The following is a 16,321-nucleotide window of genomic DNA, read 5'->3' as shown; positions in this document are numbered from 1 at the left end:
CAAATAAGTCTCGGTAGCCGGTGCGGGCCGTGCGCCTGCGCGGGGGCCCAGAGCCGCGCGGCGGAGCCCCGCTCCCCCCGGCCCTGCCGCCGCCGCCCTGCCCGCGCCCACCGCCGCCCGGCCCCAGCGCCCGCCGCCGCAGCCCGAGCGGGGCCCGCGGGACGCCGGCCCGAGGTAAGCGCCGGGCGCGGCCTCGCCCGCCGCGGGGCCTCCGCCGCACGCGCCGCCCGGGTCCCTGCGGAGCGTCAGGACGTTACGGCGGCGGCGGCAGCGCCCGGCCGCCCGCCCGCCCCGCGGCCCCCCCGCCTCCTCCTCCTCCTCTTCCTCCTCCTCCTCCCTGCCAGCGGGAGCGCGCCCACGCGCCCCTCTCGGCCCCCCGCAACGCCCCCCCCCCTCCCGCGCGCGCCGCCCCGCAACGGGGACCGAGGGAATGGGGGGGGGGGGACGGGGACACCGCGGCGACACCGGGGGCACCCTCTGCCCGCCCGCCCGCCTCGGCACCGGGGCACCCCCGGGAGCCCCCCCCGGCAGCCTCCACGTGCAGCGCCCTCCGCCCCCGGGCACCCCTCTCTGCAAACCGCCCCCCATCCTCCCCCAGCCCTGCAGCCCCCCGGGCACCCCCTCTCTGTTCCCCGTGTGCCGCACTCTGCCTTCTTCCCCCCTCCTTGGGGCCGCTCGCCATCCTCTCACAGCTTCCCTGCCGCTCTGCTCTGCCCCCCAGCCGTGCACCCCCAGCTTGTGTCCCCCCAGCCCGTGCAGCTGCAGCCCCCCGCCCGTGCTGTCTGTGCTGCTCTCCATCTCCTCTGTCCATGTACCTCTGGGCACCCTCTTGGCACCCCATGGCCCCCCCACCCTGTGCAGCTCTGTTTAACCCCCCTAAAGCCGCCTCTCTGCATCCCCCTCTCTGTTACACAGTGTAATCTGGTCTCTCTGCCCTCCTGATGCTGCACCCCAAAAATCTGTCTCCTCTCCCAGCTGTGCTGTGATTTTTTTCCTTTTATGTTTTCTTCCTCACTTCACCCCAAATCTTTCCCCCAGCCCTTGACATGCTCTCAGCACCCTGAAAGGTGCACCAGGAGGGACAGGCATGGACACCCTGAGTCCTGGTAGAGCTGGGGTGCCCCTTGTCCCCTTCCACAGCCCCATTGCTGGTGTGGTTTTAGCCACTTTTTTGATTACTTATGTTTCCAGCTCACTTTTTCTCCATTCAGTGCTGGTTCCTGCCCAGAGGCGTCTGAGCAGCACACGTGGGGTTCAGTCCCGTGATGCTGGGCAGGATGTCTGGGGCATCCTGAAGCTCAGGAGTGTTGTGAGTGATGCTAATCACTGAGTGGGAGGGGTTTTACCCCAAAATGAAAGACAAGGGTAGGGATAGAGTAACAACAAAAATTGGAGGGGTTGAGCTGAGGGCAGCTGAGCATTGGTGCTGCTGTGAAAAGTGAAGTGGTTCTGCTGGTGACTTTGTGCTGGGCTTGGACAGAGGGCCCATAGGATAAACGCTGTGGCTCAATGGAGGTAAGGAGCACCTCGTGGTGTCCTTGTGGGTCAGGCAGGTGTTTCTGCAGGGCATGAACTTGGTTGTGAAGTCACACTAGCCATGCTGGGTCAGTGCTCTGCTCTGGCTGTGGCCTGGGGAAGTGGTGGGAGCCAGGTGGCATCTCTGCTGTGCTCTGTGCCACTGCTTGGAGCTCTCCATGGGGGTCTGAGCCTGGAACAGCCAAACCTGGACGAGGTGGTCCCTTACCTGTCTCTGTGTGGGCTGCTCCAGTGCTGTAGGAGGTGCTCTGTAGGCACCAACTTCTCCTCACCTGGGCATGGGCTGATCCCCAGCATTGTGGGCAGCAGGGCAAGGGAGGGGATTCTCCCCCTCTGCTCTCCTCAGGTGGGACCTCACCTGCAGTGCTGCATCCAGCTCTGGGCTCCCAGCATCAGAGGCATGTGGAGCTGCTGGAGCGAGTCCAGAGGAGGTCATGGAGATGCTCTGAGGGCTGGACACTTCTGCTCTAGAGACAGGCTGAGAGAGGTGGAGAAAAGAAGGCTTTGAGGAGACCTGAGAGTCCCTTTCAGTCCCTAAAGGGGCTTCAAGAAAGCTGGAGAGGGAGTGCTGTCTTACGTCTATTGCTGATTTATTAGAAATGCACACTTTGAAATAGTTTCCAGATGTCACTGTTTCTGCGGGCTTGACATGCTTTTTTAATTTGATTTTTTTCTTGGTGTGTGACTTTGGAGGAGGGAAGAATCCCTGTTTTACTGTGGAGGAGACAGTGACAAGCTCCTCCAACAGTGTGAAATTGTGAAATAGTTTGAAGTACATTTAGAAAAGCACCTTCAAACTGAGTATCTTCACAGAGTTCATGATGGATGCCAGGAACATTTTTGTTTTTGGACCTCTTTCACACTCTGCCCTTCACCTCCTGCACCCCAGTCCCACCCATGCCCATCATTCTCACCCAGCCTGCCAAGGGTTGGGTTGGGTTGAGCTTCCCCTCATCCTCCCTCCTGCGATGGAGCACTTGGGGATTCACTGATCCCCTTTGGAGCCTGGGGGTCCCTGCAGTCCCTTCTCTCCTTGCTCCCAGGACCCTTCCGTGACCGAGCTCACCTTTTGACTCTGGCATTCCCAAATTTCTGCCCCAGCAGCGGGTGACTGAGCTGGTGGCCGCCATGGCGACGCCGGACGTCAGCGTGCACATGGAGGAGGTGGTGGTGGTGACCACGCCGGACGGCGCCGTGGACAGCGCTGCCATGGAGGAGGTCAAGACAGTGCTGGTCACCACCAACCTGTCCCAGCACGGGTAAGAGATGGGGCTGGTGCACGCTGAGGGGATGTGCTGGAAACCCTCCCAGATGGGATTTATCCCCCAGTGCTTTCTCCTGCATCCCTGCTCGCTGTGGGCACCTCAGCAGTGGCCATGGAGTGTCCAGCTCCTTGTTAGGGCTTCCCACACCAGGGCTCTGCAGCTCTGGGCAGAACAGGCTCCACTCTTTCCCTCTTTTGAGGTGGGGAAAAAAAGACCGACCCCAAATACCTTTTTCTGAGTGGACACAAATCCAGTTGGAACGGGACACCAGTAGCTAAATCAGTGTTTTTCTGCTATTTATTTCATGATGGCTGTGCTGAGCTCTGAACTCCAAGAGACAAGGTTGTCCTCACCACGTTGAGGGTGGTGCAGCTGAGCTCTCCTTCCCTGAAGGATGAGGAGGTTTGGGGTCGGCTGGTTTTTGGCTGAGCTCTGCAGGAACCTCCACTGCCAGCAATAGGAGTGAGAGAGGTGTCTTTGAAACAGGGTTGCCCTGAATGGAGAGGCACTGCTCAAAAAAAAGTTCAGGTCTGATTGTTAAAGTGCTGCTGTTTTGCCCAATTTCTGCCTTTTTTGTTGGCATTTTATATTCAGGGCTGCTGTTTGTTTAGGTCTGGTCTATTCAGTGGCAGGTTGGCCATGGCCTAAGAGCCTACCTTAAGGCCCACATAGCAATGGACTCTTTGTTTTATTTCTCTATGGTTTTTTGGGTGGAACAGAGCCCAGAGCCGTTGTGTGTTTTGTTCTTTCAGTGGGCAGAAAATCCAAGTTCACACCTGGAGCTGCATCCAGGCAGGCTTGTCTGAAATAAGTGGGTGTTGAATGGCTGTTTATTGCCCTCCCCGAGGTGTTTGTCTGCTTTTCTCAAACATGTCTTTGTGTCAGTGCCCTGGGGCTTTGGGCAGGGCAGACGGTGACCACTCAGTCCAGGGGCGTTCCCCTTGTGGTGCTTCAACTGAGGTAAAGCCCATTAATAGATGAAATTTTGGTAAAGAATGGGCAGGACAGGCAGAGGCAAGAGCTGTTGGTGCTAGGATGGGCAGGACCTGCCCTGCTCTTCCTCCACACCCTGGGTCTTTGTTTCCAAAACCTCTTCAATTCCCAGAAGAATGGTGGTGGTGGGGAAGAAGGGCTTTACTCCTCTTGTTTTCTGTCCCTTGGAGACTCCCTTGTCTCCCTCAGTGGAGAAGCAGCCAGATGTGACTCTTGGGATGTGGCTGCTCTTGGATGCAGAATGGTTCCTGGTTGTCATGTGGCTCTGAGCCTCTACAGACCCGTGTGCATCATTGTGGTGTTGCCTGGGAAAATGGATCATGGCAGAGGCTGGCTCAATCAGTTGGTTTCCTTTCACTCTTAGTTCTGTTCTTGTTTTTCTTTGAGAAACCTTTTCTCATCCTCCCAGTGTCCTCTGTACGGTCAGGAGCAGGACAGCTCCATGCAGCACAGAGAGGAATGCTCTCATTTAGTCACAGCTGTGAGCAGAGATGTCTTGGCATGGATGAAGAGATTCCCTGAAGGGTTTTCCATGCATCTCTCTGGAGAAGAGCCCCTGCACAGGCCCTTTGCTCCCCCATTCTTGGGGATGGTAGTGGGTTAATGGAAAGGATGTGAATTTTGGTGTCACAGAGTAAAACCTGCCTGACTCCCCTCACTGAGCAGGGCAGTGGGGCTGGTGGTGGGTGGCAGCACGAGCCACCCATGGTCTCTCTGTGACCTTGGACGGTTGCCCCCACCAGGCTCTGCTCCTCCAGGGGCAATACCACAGTGGTGCTGGCTCTTTCTCCCTTTCCCTCTGATTTCCCTCTGCAGCCCCAGCTGGTGTCAGGAGAGCAGCTACAGGCACGGGCTGGGATCCCTTGGTGTTGGCTCAGTCACTGCTCACACGGGGAGCTTTCTGTTTGCTTGGTGTGACACTTAAACCAAACTCAGCTTGGGGGTTGGTGCCTTTTTCTAGTGCTCATTTGGGTATGGGTTTGCTATTAAAAAAACCCTCTGTACAACCAATTGTTAAGAGCTTAATTAGTTCATGTGTTCTTAAGGAAAAGGCTGAGGGAAATGGGAAAATAATAATGAGCAAGAAGCTTTTCTCTTTGGTCTGTGAGAGGAGGGGATCTGTGCTTGATGCTCTGATGAGGTGCATGTATTTCTGATCAGCACAGGATTCTGGGGGAGACTTTTCTCTCTCAAGTTTCCAGGCAAGGCAGGAGCAGAAAACAAAGGAGACGCCAGCCCGCTGAGTTATCTGCACATGCTTTCTTCTCTTCCTCCCATCTGGTTTATGGATCCTCCTGGGGAGGAAGATGAGAACCATCCTCCCCTGCCTTCGTCATGGCAACTGGCAAAGGCAGGGCCAGCTGGGGGGCTGCACTGCTGGGGCTTGGAAGGTGTTTGTGTTTTCCCTTGCCTCTGCCTCAGTCTGTTTCCCTGGAATGGGATGGGAGAAACAGCATGGAGACACTCGCCTTTTTTTGTGGTTTTCTCTCCCCCACGTGTCCATGGCAGACACAGACTTCAGTTGCTTGAATTTTTCATACAAGCTGGGAGTTGGTTTGTTTGTTTTCCTCTGGAGGTTAAAGGCGTGGGCTGGGTTATTCTTCCCCATCCAGTTGCACCTTTTGGTCATTTTTGCACATTTTTTGGAATGGTGCAAATGTGGTGGAGTCCTGGAGGAAGCTCTGAAAGGTGCTGACTTTTCTGCTGGAGGGTTTCTTCTGGGTAAGTTGGTGGGGGTTCTTGATCTGAGGCAGGTCAGGGCTGTGGGATGCTGGGCTTTGCATGCCAGAAGGGATTGCTTCCTCTGGCACCCTGCTGAAGTGCCACTGCTGGCCTTTCACCTGGAGAAATGCAAGAACCCAGCAGCAAACTGATGAAAAACCCCAGGTTAGAATTCTTCTGTTCTTCTGTCAGACTGCCACTTGTGTAACAATCACCTGTGTGCAAATGCCTTGGCTCAGAGTTTACCTTTTTGAGTCCTTTCATGTTACCCTCCCCATGCTCTGCCGGGGCTCTGGGCTGGTGGTCACTGTGAGCTGCAGAGGCAGAGTTGTGTCCATCTTTCTGTCACAGCAGGAGCTGTCTCCCCTCTCTGGAGCAGCATCTGAGCCACTCACCTGGTGAGGCTGGGCTGCCGCCCACACCATTCCTTATCTCTGTGCTGCTCCCCACAGGGACCTGCCCTGCAGCTGCTGAGGGGAGGGATGCTTTGAAGCTGCAGTTCCACCCTGGAGCTGTGTGTTAGGAGCCCAGAATGGAAAAACCAGTTGCTCTTGAATTTCCTTGTCCTTTGGTGGCATGGGGGTGAGAAATGTGGTTGCCAGTGAGTCACTAGGCTGTCTTTAAATTCATCCATGGTACCAAAGTGAGGGAGGTTTCCGGTTTATTTTCTCTGTGGAGTCTTCCTAGGGAGTTTATATGGCAAAGTATGTGAAAAGCTAATTGTGTTTCTCCCCCTGCCCCTGTGGATTGAGCTTTCTGCAGCTTCAGTGACACCACTAAACATACATTTTAAAAGGAGGGTAGACTTAGATTAGATATTAGGAAGAAATTGTTCCTTGTGATGGTGGTGAGGCCCTGGCACAGACTGTCCAGAGAAGCTGTGGCTGCCCCATCCCTGGAATTGTTCAAGGCCAGGTTGGACAGGGCTTGGAGCAACCTGGGATAATGGAAGATGTCCCTGCCCATGGGTGGGGCTTGGAACAAGATGAGTTTTAAGGCCCTTTCAGCCCAAACCATTCTGTGTTTGTATGAAAACCCATTAGGAATGGTCCCTGCTGAGCACTGGCTGTGAGGTACAGGTGGATCCGTAAGGGCACCAATGTGGGCTCCCTCCCTTTGGGACCTCACCTCCAAAGCCAAGGGGGTGAGGAGCATGTCCCACATGCCAGCCAGAAGTGCCTGTGCCCTCTGAGTGTGGGAAGCTCCTTGGAGGGGTTTGGGGCTCTCTATTCCTGTACCTGGGATGGGAGAACAGCAAGGGGGTGGGTGCTGTGCAGGACCCACTTTGTGACTCCATGGGCAAAGCACTCAGAGAAGATGGAGATCTCAGCGTGGGGACAATGGAAGCAGCTGGATAGCCAGCTATTAATGAATGTCATGGATATATCAAGTTTTAAGAGGCTCAGAGATTGTATTGCAAGTGTCTCTAACTCATGTTATGTTATCTCTGTTCTTGGGGTTTGTCCAACTCCTTTATAGTGTCTTTGTGGCTCCTTGAGGTCCTGCTCCCTGGAGCATCCTGCATACCAGGGGATTCAGCCAGTCCATTACCCAGACAGCAGCAGCATGTTTCACACATGTTTTTCCTGGGGAAATCTCAGGCAAAGCTTCCAAAGGCTGGCAGTGACTTCTGAGCAAGGGGCTGTGCTGACAGCATCTCTCCATGCCAGCTCTCCAGCACGGGCTGGGCTGGAGGCAGATCCACAGGGCTGGGATTAAAGGGGAGGCAAGAGAGAGCTGGCCAGGCTGCTGACAGGGGCTTGCCTGCTGTGGAGTTCTTCATCTCCACATGAAAAAAATGGAGCTGAGCCTCCCAAACCCAGAGCTGACTCTTAGCTCTTGTGGGAAAATGTGATCCAAGGGACTTGTGAGGCAGTGTCTCCACAGGGCATCGGGTGTGGGGGTGGCACAGCCACATGGCTTAAGAATGCCTCTGCCTCTCTTCCCAGCGGTGACATCAACGAAGACACTCTGGAGACTGAAAATGCAGCTGCTGCAGCTGCTGCTGCCTTCACAGCCTCCACAGACCTGAAGGAAGCGGTTCTAGGTAGGTCAGCTCTTTCCATAGCCCCTTGGTGGCAGCTGCAGCACCCCAGTGTGCCCCAGCCCTGTGCTGGTGTCATTGTGGACACTCCAAGCTCTGTTGTGCAGAGCTGCTGGGGCTCGGGGGTGTTCTCTTGTGGGCCTTGGGGATGCTGTCCCAGCCTCCAGGGGGGCTCGGTGACCAGCAGGGAGCTGGCAGTGGCTGGCTGGGCTGCTGCTGCCCTCTCCTGGTCCGGGATGTGTCCCTGTGTCCAGCCATCCCTGGCTCCTGCCATTCCAGCTTGCCACAGGATGTCAGTTTTGCAGCAACTTGCTGGCTTTGGTTGCAAGTGAAAGTGAGTTTAGGGAGCAAAGGCTGATCAGCTGGGCTAATGTTGGCTTGAAACCAGTTTTACTTTAAAACCAAGGGTGACTCCACCCAGATAACATCATTCTCTTTTATCAAGAATGGATGACTTCTCATATTCCCTGTGCTCAGCTGCAGCTGGATTGGCATAAATCTTACTGGGCTGTTTTGCCTGAGAAATTTGGGTGTTTGGATAGTTTCATAGCAAAGTGCAAGTGAGTGGTGACCACAAACCCCAGCACACCCCACCATGCATCATCTACTTTCTAAAATTTATTTCTGAGTTTCAAAACTATTATTACATGTGTGGCTCAGGAGCTGTGGCTCATATTTCTCTTTGATCTGTCCCTTCCTCTGCTCCCTGTGAGAAGTGAAGATGGCTGAAGATGAGGACAGTTTGGAGGCAGAGATTGTCTACCCCATCACCTGCGGGGACAGCAAAGCCAACCTCATCTGGAGGAAGTTTGTGTGCCCTGGAATCAATGTGAAGTGTGTGCAGGTGAGGACAGAGAGCCCAGCACTGGATTTGTGCTTTTCCCTTGCCCACATTTTGAGGCTGACCTGGCTTGTCCTGGTTGTGATAAGCTTTGATCAGCTGCTTTGCATCTGAACCATGTCATGGTAGGAAAGGATGACATTTTCCTGGTGCTGGGTACCTGCTATTTGTCCTGACTAAATTGTGTAGTTCTGGCTGGAGAGATGGTGCCTCAATTTAATGTGTTATTGAAAATTTGAGAAATTTGGGCACTTGCAGTGTCTGCTCAGTTGGAAAGTCCTACTGAAGAGTTGCTGCTGTGTCCTGGGTAACTCATGGTTAAAATTTACATGAATTCAGGAACATGCCACGAGTGAGTCATTGCTGGCATTTGTACACAGCCTAAACAATACCCTGCTGAGGGAGAGTCTCCTTGGGCTCCCAAAGGATAGTCCTTGCCCTTCCCAGCAGAGGATAAATGCTGCTGCCTCCTAAAATCTGTCCTCTCTGCACTGAAGCCCTTGTCCTTGTTCTGAGATGCAGTTTCTCATGCAGTAACAGTGAGTTGCTCTATGTTGGTCAACATGGCCATGGAAAAGAGGAGGTCTGGATTTGGGAAATCCTTTGAGATGGGCTGTAAGGCAGCTCTTAAGAAAACTGGGTCATGATTTGACTCAAGGATCTTGGAGGACTTCTCCACCCTTAGTGATTCTATAATTCTGTGATCCTGCAGGTTGCTGTTGGGTTCAGGCACAGCTGGGTGTGTAGGGCAATAAAAGAAAGGGAAGAGTTGGCACGGTGTGTGCCAGCTCCCTGAAGCTGGTTTGCAGTAGCAGTGGGTGTGCACAGCCAGAGAGGCCAGAGGTTCCCTGATACCAATGGTTGGGCTTGGGAGCAGGAGGTCAAAGACCAAATGGGCTGCTTCTTTCTCCCCTATGGGGCATAATGTGTCCCTGGACCCAAATGTCAGCAGTGCAGCCCAGCTTTCACTGAGTGCATTGTTAGTGGGAGTGTGAGCAGCTCCCTGCTGTTAATGATACTCTGCACAAGCTATGGGTGTTTTCCCAGCTGTCCTGCCTGAGCTGGGCAAACTCACACACCCCTGAAGCCTTGGCTTGGAGCAGCTGTTAACTAACCATTGGTGACAGCAGTGTTTGGCTTTAATCTTTGTAACTTGGGCAGTGTTCTCTGGGGTGGGGGGTGCCTGGCACCACCTGTTTTGGGGGCGCTCAGTGGCACATGGAGGCTGCAGACACTGTCAGGCACTGGGAAATGCCAGCAGGCTGCAGCTGAACCCTGCTCACAGGGCACCCTTGGCTTGTTTATGGCTCATGGCATTGATGTTGCACCCCTGCCTTTTGCAGTTTCATGATCACCTCATCAGCCCCAAGGAGTTTGTCCACCTGGCAGGCAAGTCGACCTTGAAGGATTGGAAGCGGGCGATCCGGATGAACGGGATCATGCTCCGGTCAGTGCCTTCCTCTGTGCCTCTGGACACTGCTGGGGGATTGTGGTGGGGGGGAACACAACCTTTGGAATGGCAGTTTTGCTGCTGAGGGAGCAAATGAACCACTATAAACGTTTGTTGTAATGACAGCCTGGTCCCAAATGTGGTCAGTCCAATGGCTTTGTTCTGTCCTTGTGCCTGGGGAATAATTTGGGGCAAGAAATATTTCTCTAGCCTTTTCAGGCCTTGAACCATACTGAGTTTCCAGCTGGTGTAGGGACATTGGAAATTTTAATGGCTGTTGGTGGTTGGGCCATGCTGTCTGTGGATTCTCAGCGTGAGTCACCAAATGAAATCAGTCTGGTCATCACCAATGCTCTGGTTGCAGCACTCCTGCTTGACATCACTTCTAAATAAGTCCTTGGCAAAAAAAAAAAAAAAAAAAAGCTTCTTTATTGCAAACATTTCTCTTCTCTAGTATTAACTACAGTAATTCAATTCCTCTATGGTCCTCCTGAACACCAGCCTGAAACTGTGATTTAATTAAAGTCTTTCTCTGCCTTTGGACAGGATTAAAAAAGAATCACCTCTTTCCCCAGGAATTGTCAGTGGTTTTGTGCTCTTTTCACAGGGTGACATTGCCTTTCCCTGTATTATTCTACTTCAATGCAGGCATCTCCTGTATTCCTTTTAAGCAGCTTTTGCTCCACATAAATTTTGCATAATAGGTTTAGGCTTTGTCAAGGCAGGGCTTTGCAAGGGGGAAAAACACTTCAGGGGAATGTCTGAAGGCAAACCCAGCATCCTATGGGAGCACATCTCTGGAAGCTTAGGTGGTTGTTGGCCAGCGAGGCCTGGGAATGTTTTGGAGATAATGTTCTTGGATTGGAAGATCCTGTGTTCCAGTGTTGGCACTCCCTTTGAATGAGATGAGAGACCTATTTTAGTTTCTAAATAGGGTTGTGTCCTGTCTCCTTTTGAGCTATAGAGTCAAAAAGGCAAGAAAGAAGCTCCCTGTGGTCTCACCCTGAGCTGAGACTCCAGCTGATCCTTTGGAAGCTGGAGCTTTAGAGGGGATGTGCTGGTGGCCCCAGTTAGGGGCTCTCTCTTCCCCTTCCTTCCTCAAGAAATGAATTAGTCAGTCCCAGTAAGGGCTCCTATTGGCTCTGCCTGCTCTCCTGGTGTTTTGGGACTCAGAAGTTTGAGGTGAAGGCTGCCAGGAGCAATCTCAGAGCTCTTAGCTGTTGCTGATGTGCCTGTCCTTGTGCTTGCTCCCTGTCTTTCAGGAAGATTATGGACTCAGGAGAGCTGGATTTTTATCAGCACACAAAGGTCTGTTCCAACACCTGCCGGAGCACCAAAATTGACCTGACAGGAGCCAGAGTGTCCCTGACCAGCCAGACATCAACAGAGTACATCCCTCTGACTCCTGCCTCTGCTGATGGTACGTGCAGCCCTTCCTCATCCTCAGCAGGGCCTTTGACACACCAGAGCCCATGAGTGCCACATAACCAAGGGCCCTGTGGCTGCCCCATCCCTGGAAGTGTCACAGGCCAGATTGGACAGCACTTGGAGCAATCTGTTCTAGTGGAAGATGTCCCTGCCCATGGCAGGGGGTTGGAATGAGATGAGCTTTGAGGTCCCTTCCAACCCAAGCCATTCTCTGATTTTATTAATTTGACCTATAATTACAGGTAACTGGTTCATTGGAAAGTGTTTTAATTTTGAAATAATTCTGCATTTAACTCCTTTTGCTCCTGAGCATTAAGAACAGCCCTGGAAGTGCCCCACACCCCAAGCTCCTGGTGGTGCCTCTGGGACAGGATAAGTCCCTTGGGTGACTCTGCAGAGCACCCATCCACCACATCCTGGTATTGTGGTGGGGAAGCTGATGCTGATGCACAACCCAGCCCACTCCAAGAACCCCTGTTAAACATGAGCTCATTAATGGGAGATGTTTGCCAGCTGCTGGGCTGTGCTGAAATAACCAGAGCCCTGAAAGCTGTGGAGTAAAGGAGCAGAGGGACTAGATCTAATGGCTGCAACTGAGCATTCCAAAGGCTCTGCACAGCTCTGTGGGGCTCTGGCCAGATTCCCATCCATCCTGCTCCTGCACACGACATGAATGATGCCTGTTCCCTGGCTCTATGGTAACAAAACTGCTGAGATTTGGCAGAGATGGAGGGAAGGAGGGATCCCCCCTGCATCCCTGTGCAGTGGGGGGCTGCTCTTCCCTTGAAGGCCTTAGAAACCCTCCAGACAAATGGTGGCTGGGTAAAAAGGGCTGCCAAAAAAATCAGACTCTAAATCTGTTTGACTTTTGCCCTGAGAAGTGCTGGTGTGTTTTCAGGGGGGAACAGGAGGGAAATGCTGCTCTCAAGCATGTGTTCCTGTGCTGCAAAGGTTGCAGAAGCAGTCCCTGGGGATTGCACTCTAATGTAAGAAAATAAGTACAGCTGGCACAGCAGCCACTTGGGTGTCTCCATTCAGCACTGAGATCTGCATTCAAACAGATGTGATCCTCTGCAATATAAAGGAGAAGTACAGAAATGCTGCAAGGGAGTTCTTCCTTTGGAAACAGCCTGTGAAAATACAGGGAAAAATCAGGACCTGGGAATTTTTTTCTCTTCTTTTTTGCTATTGGTTGCAGTGAACGGATCCCCGGCTACAATAACCATAGAAACATGCGAGGATGCCAGCGATTGGAGCACCAGCATTGGAGGTATGGCTTGGCATCCCGCAGGGCTCACTGGGTGGAGGAGATGTGGGCAAACAGGGAAGGAGCAGGAAGGACCCTCTTACCAGAGGAACCTGAGCCTCCACTGGGATTATTCCTTCTGTGCTGATGGAATGTGTTACATCCCTCTGGTGTGCGGGCTGGCTGTGCAGCCTTGCAATTAAGTTGTTTCCAAGCGCCAGCATATCAAAGCCAGGGCCAAATGTGGCTGTGGGGGAAAAAATTCTTATCAGAAGGGTCATGAAATCATTCTCCTTGGTGCTACTGGCTGTAGCAAAGTGTCTTGTTGGTGTGGGACAGAGTGGGGAGAGCATATCCTCCCTTTTTGTCTCTGCTCTAGGTGGGCCTTGCTCCAGCCTGGCAGGACTGCACCCCTGCAGGGGTGTCCACAGGGAACCCATAGCAGATTACCATTAAACCCTGCCGAGGATTTTGAGGCTCTCCCTTGCTTCCTCTTTCTCCAGATGACACCTTTGCTTTTTGGCAAGGTCTGAAGGACAGTGGTCTCCTGGAAGAAGTCATCCATGAGTTCCACCAGAGCTGGTGGAGACCATGAAGGGTTTGCAGCAGCGAGCACAGGATCCCCCACTGCAGCTCGGGGGTAAGGTCCTGGTCATGGGTGGTCAGTCATCTTGGGAGAGGGGCTTGTGGATGTTTTTATCCTTAGGGGTATCTGGATGCATGATAGGGACATAGCTCATCATAGGAAATCTCATTTCTGGCTGGTTGATGAGGCTACACTTGGGGATAATTCAGGTGACCTCAGTTCTCCAACTCCCTGTGCCTGGAGCTTTCTCTCTGCTGGTTCTGGGTCTGGACAAATGCTTGGCTTGGGAATTGAGGTGGAATTTAGGCCATTAGAATAATGATGCAGCAAGCAGCTACTGTGCCAGCAGATTTCTTATCACCCATGCTAGGCAGGAGAGGACTGTTTACACGGCCAGTGACCTCTTGCCCTTTCTCATGGCTTCTGCCTTCTCTTCCCCAGCCTCTTGCATTTCCCTCCCGCAGATTTTGGCTGTCTCAGCTGGACATGTTTGTTGTGTGGCTTTTGCCAAGCCACAAATAGTTTGCTCAGGGAATTTTGCTTCCTCAAAGATTCTGTGTCTTGTTTTTAAGATGCTGTTTTACTCAACAACGTGGTCCAGAACTTTGGGATGCTGGATCTAGTCAAGAAGGTCCTGGCCAGCCACAAGTGCCAGATGGATCGCTCGAGGGAGCAGTACACACGGGATTTGGCAGGTATGCCCTGGACACAGCAGTGTGGCACCAGACCTTGCTGCCTGTGCACTTCCTTTTGGGCTGAGAAAGTGGGGGTTGTATTAAAGCTGGTGGTGTTAAACCAGCCACACCAGGCATTGCCACAGGCCTCTGGGAAGCTTGTCCAGGATCCAAGCTGAGCCAGAGCTCTTCTCTCTCCAGCTCTGGAGCAGCAGTGCGACGAGCACCGCAAGCGAGCGAAGGAGCTGAAGCACAAATCGCAGCATCTCAACAACGTCCTGATGACCCTCACACCCGTCTCTGTTCCCACGCCTCTGAAACGCCCCAGGCTGACCAGGGCCACCTCCGGACCAGCTGCCATCACCTCCCAAGTCCTGTCCCAGCCAGCGCAGCTCACTGTCACCCCCGGCGTGCCAGTGTCCCAGATTGCCAATCTCCCTCTTGGCAAAGTGGTCTCAGCCCTCCCTCCTTCGGTGCTGGGGAAGAGCCCAGCCCAGCCCCCCGCTGCCAGCTCCCCGGCCTCCCCTCTGCTGGGGGGGTACACGGTGCTGGCCTCCGCCGGCTCCACCTTCCCCGGCACCGTGGAGATCCACCCGGACGCTTCCAACCTGACGGTGCTGAGCACGGCTGCAGGTCCAGGATGGCAGCACGGTGGTGAAGGTGGTGAGCCCCTTCCAGCTCCTGACCCTTCCAGGACTTGGCACGACCATCCAGAATGTGACACAAATAGCTCCCGGTGGGAGCACGGTGGTGACTGTCCCGTCCGGGGCCGCCGAGGCCGCCGGGGACGAGCACGCTGCCGCCGCCATCGAGGTGACCGCGGTGGCTGACGAGGCGGAGCAGAAGTGAGAGGGGGGACTTGCCTGGAGGGACGCTGGCCGTGCCACTCTGGGGGGAACTGCCTCTTCTCTGGCTGCGCTGTGGGACGAGGAGCGGTGTCATGAGGGGCACGGGCTAACGAGACTCAGAGCGGCTCGTGTTGGGAGCGAGGAGGCTCAGGTCAGAGGGAAGGAGGGGGGAGGAAGGATGCCTGGAGAAGGGAAAGGCAGAAATGCTCTGCCTTGTTTGGAGGAGGGAAGAAAAAAAAGAGCTTATTTTTTTATAAAGCTTTCCTCCCCTGTTCTCTTGGAGTAGTTTTCCTGCTCTGGGTCATCAGCCCAGCCTCATTGGCTGGCACAGCTGGAGCAGTGTCCATCGCAGGAGTGGGCAGGAGCAGGGAGAAGGTGGTAGCAAAAGGAAGCTGCCAAGGGGTCTGGTGTGCAGGGAGCTGGCTGCTCCCCATGCCTAGGGGCTGCAGGAGTGGAGAGGGATGCCAAGAGCAGGAATTCTGTGGATGTGTACAATCATTGACACCAAGAAGGGCTCTGGCAGCATGGGCACAGGCCCTGGGAGGTTGGGGTTTGTGCGTGACACTGGCTTTGGGTGGCAGAAACAAGTGGGAGCTGTTGTGACAGTGGGCATGGTGGTTGCCCAGGTCTACTGGGGAAGAAGCAGCAAGATAGGAGCCCAGAAGGCTGAGAAGAGCTGTGACTTACGAGGATTTGGGGTCTTTTTCTAGTTTTCTCAAAATAAAAAAAAAATCCATTATTGGGATTTTTTTAAGCCACCGGTGATTTTTAAGCAAAGCCCTGGTTGGGAAGCTCGTTCTGCATGGCAGAGCTGTGCTGCAGAGCGTGCAGAGCTGAGCCCCATGCCCATGCTCTGCCATTCCTCACGAGGGCAGACCCTGCTGTCCCCAGCATCCCACGGGAGCAGGACACTGCCATTCCCTCCCTGCTGGGTTCAAGCAGCCGTTCTGTAACGGGGTGGTCGAGCCCCCAGTTCTCCTTCAGCCGCCCCACTCACTGCAGCTCTCACCAGGCCCCACGCCAGGGCCTGTGTCTCACGCTGCCTCCGGCTGGCAGGAGTCGGGTGCTTGGGGCGTTGGGGTTTTCCAAACTTCATCTGGCAACAGCAGCAACGACAGGTCACTTTATTGAGTAATAAATATTTTTTTGAAAGAATGTTACTGGTTTATTGTGTTTTCTATGTCCAGGTATAACAGCTGGGATTGTGAAACGGGGCTAAGGCAGGACAGGAACACACTTTACTAAATATAAATGTACATGTCCTCTGTGTTCCCTCTGGCCGTGGGTGTGCAAGGAGCCTGAAACGTGGCTCCAAAGTCTGATTGTCCATGGCACGGCTGGGACTGGCTGCACCCAGTGCTGATAACCACTGGTCCCCAACCTGTGGTTAGGAGAGTTTTGACACGTAATCAGGAAGAAAAGAGATCTATTCCTCTGAAGCATTAGATTTTGTTTCGTTTTGGCTGAAACTCAGCTGAGGCTGCAGTTGATGAGGAGGAGTCCTGCCTTATCAGAGGTTTTTCCCTCCCAGCTGGCTGCTGCTAAGATATCACCGTCATATCTCTGTACTTGGGACAGCAGTAGTGTGTCAGAGCGAGGACATATAAAGGGTTGTGATCACCCTGAGCTGCCTTTTGCCTCTCCAGCGTGAGCAGCAGTGCTGAGCCACACGTGAGGTGGGTTTCCAG

The 16,321-nt window shown here is 53.8% G+C and overlaps 1 protein-coding gene across 1 annotated transcript; it reads left to right on the top strand.

Moving 5' to 3' along the window:
* The first annotated feature begins 8 nt into the window (after positions 1-8).
* GMEB2 (glucocorticoid modulatory element binding protein 2) lies at positions 9-15,788 on the top strand. Its single transcript, XM_036395904.2, is given in 12 exon segments — positions 9-174; positions 2,638-2,795; positions 7,466-7,563; positions 8,277-8,404; positions 9,745-9,848; positions 11,114-11,271; positions 12,478-12,549; positions 13,029-13,097; positions 13,100-13,165; positions 13,684-13,806; positions 13,987-14,417; positions 14,419-15,788. Coding segments are annotated over 11 exon segments (1,596 nt in total). The 5' UTR covers positions 9-174; positions 2,638-2,664; the 3' UTR covers positions 14,635-15,788.
* The last annotated feature ends 533 nt before the right edge of the window (positions 15,789-16,321 follow it).

The sequence above is a fragment of the Molothrus ater genome, chromosome 17 (assembly GCF_012460135.2).
Source record: "Molothrus ater isolate BHLD 08-10-18 breed brown headed cowbird chromosome 17, BPBGC_Mater_1.1, whole genome shotgun sequence".
Classification (NCBI taxonomy): Eukaryota; Metazoa; Chordata; class Aves; order Passeriformes; family Icteridae; genus Molothrus; species Molothrus ater.
This window is presented reverse-complemented; position numbering and strand designations above follow the sequence as displayed.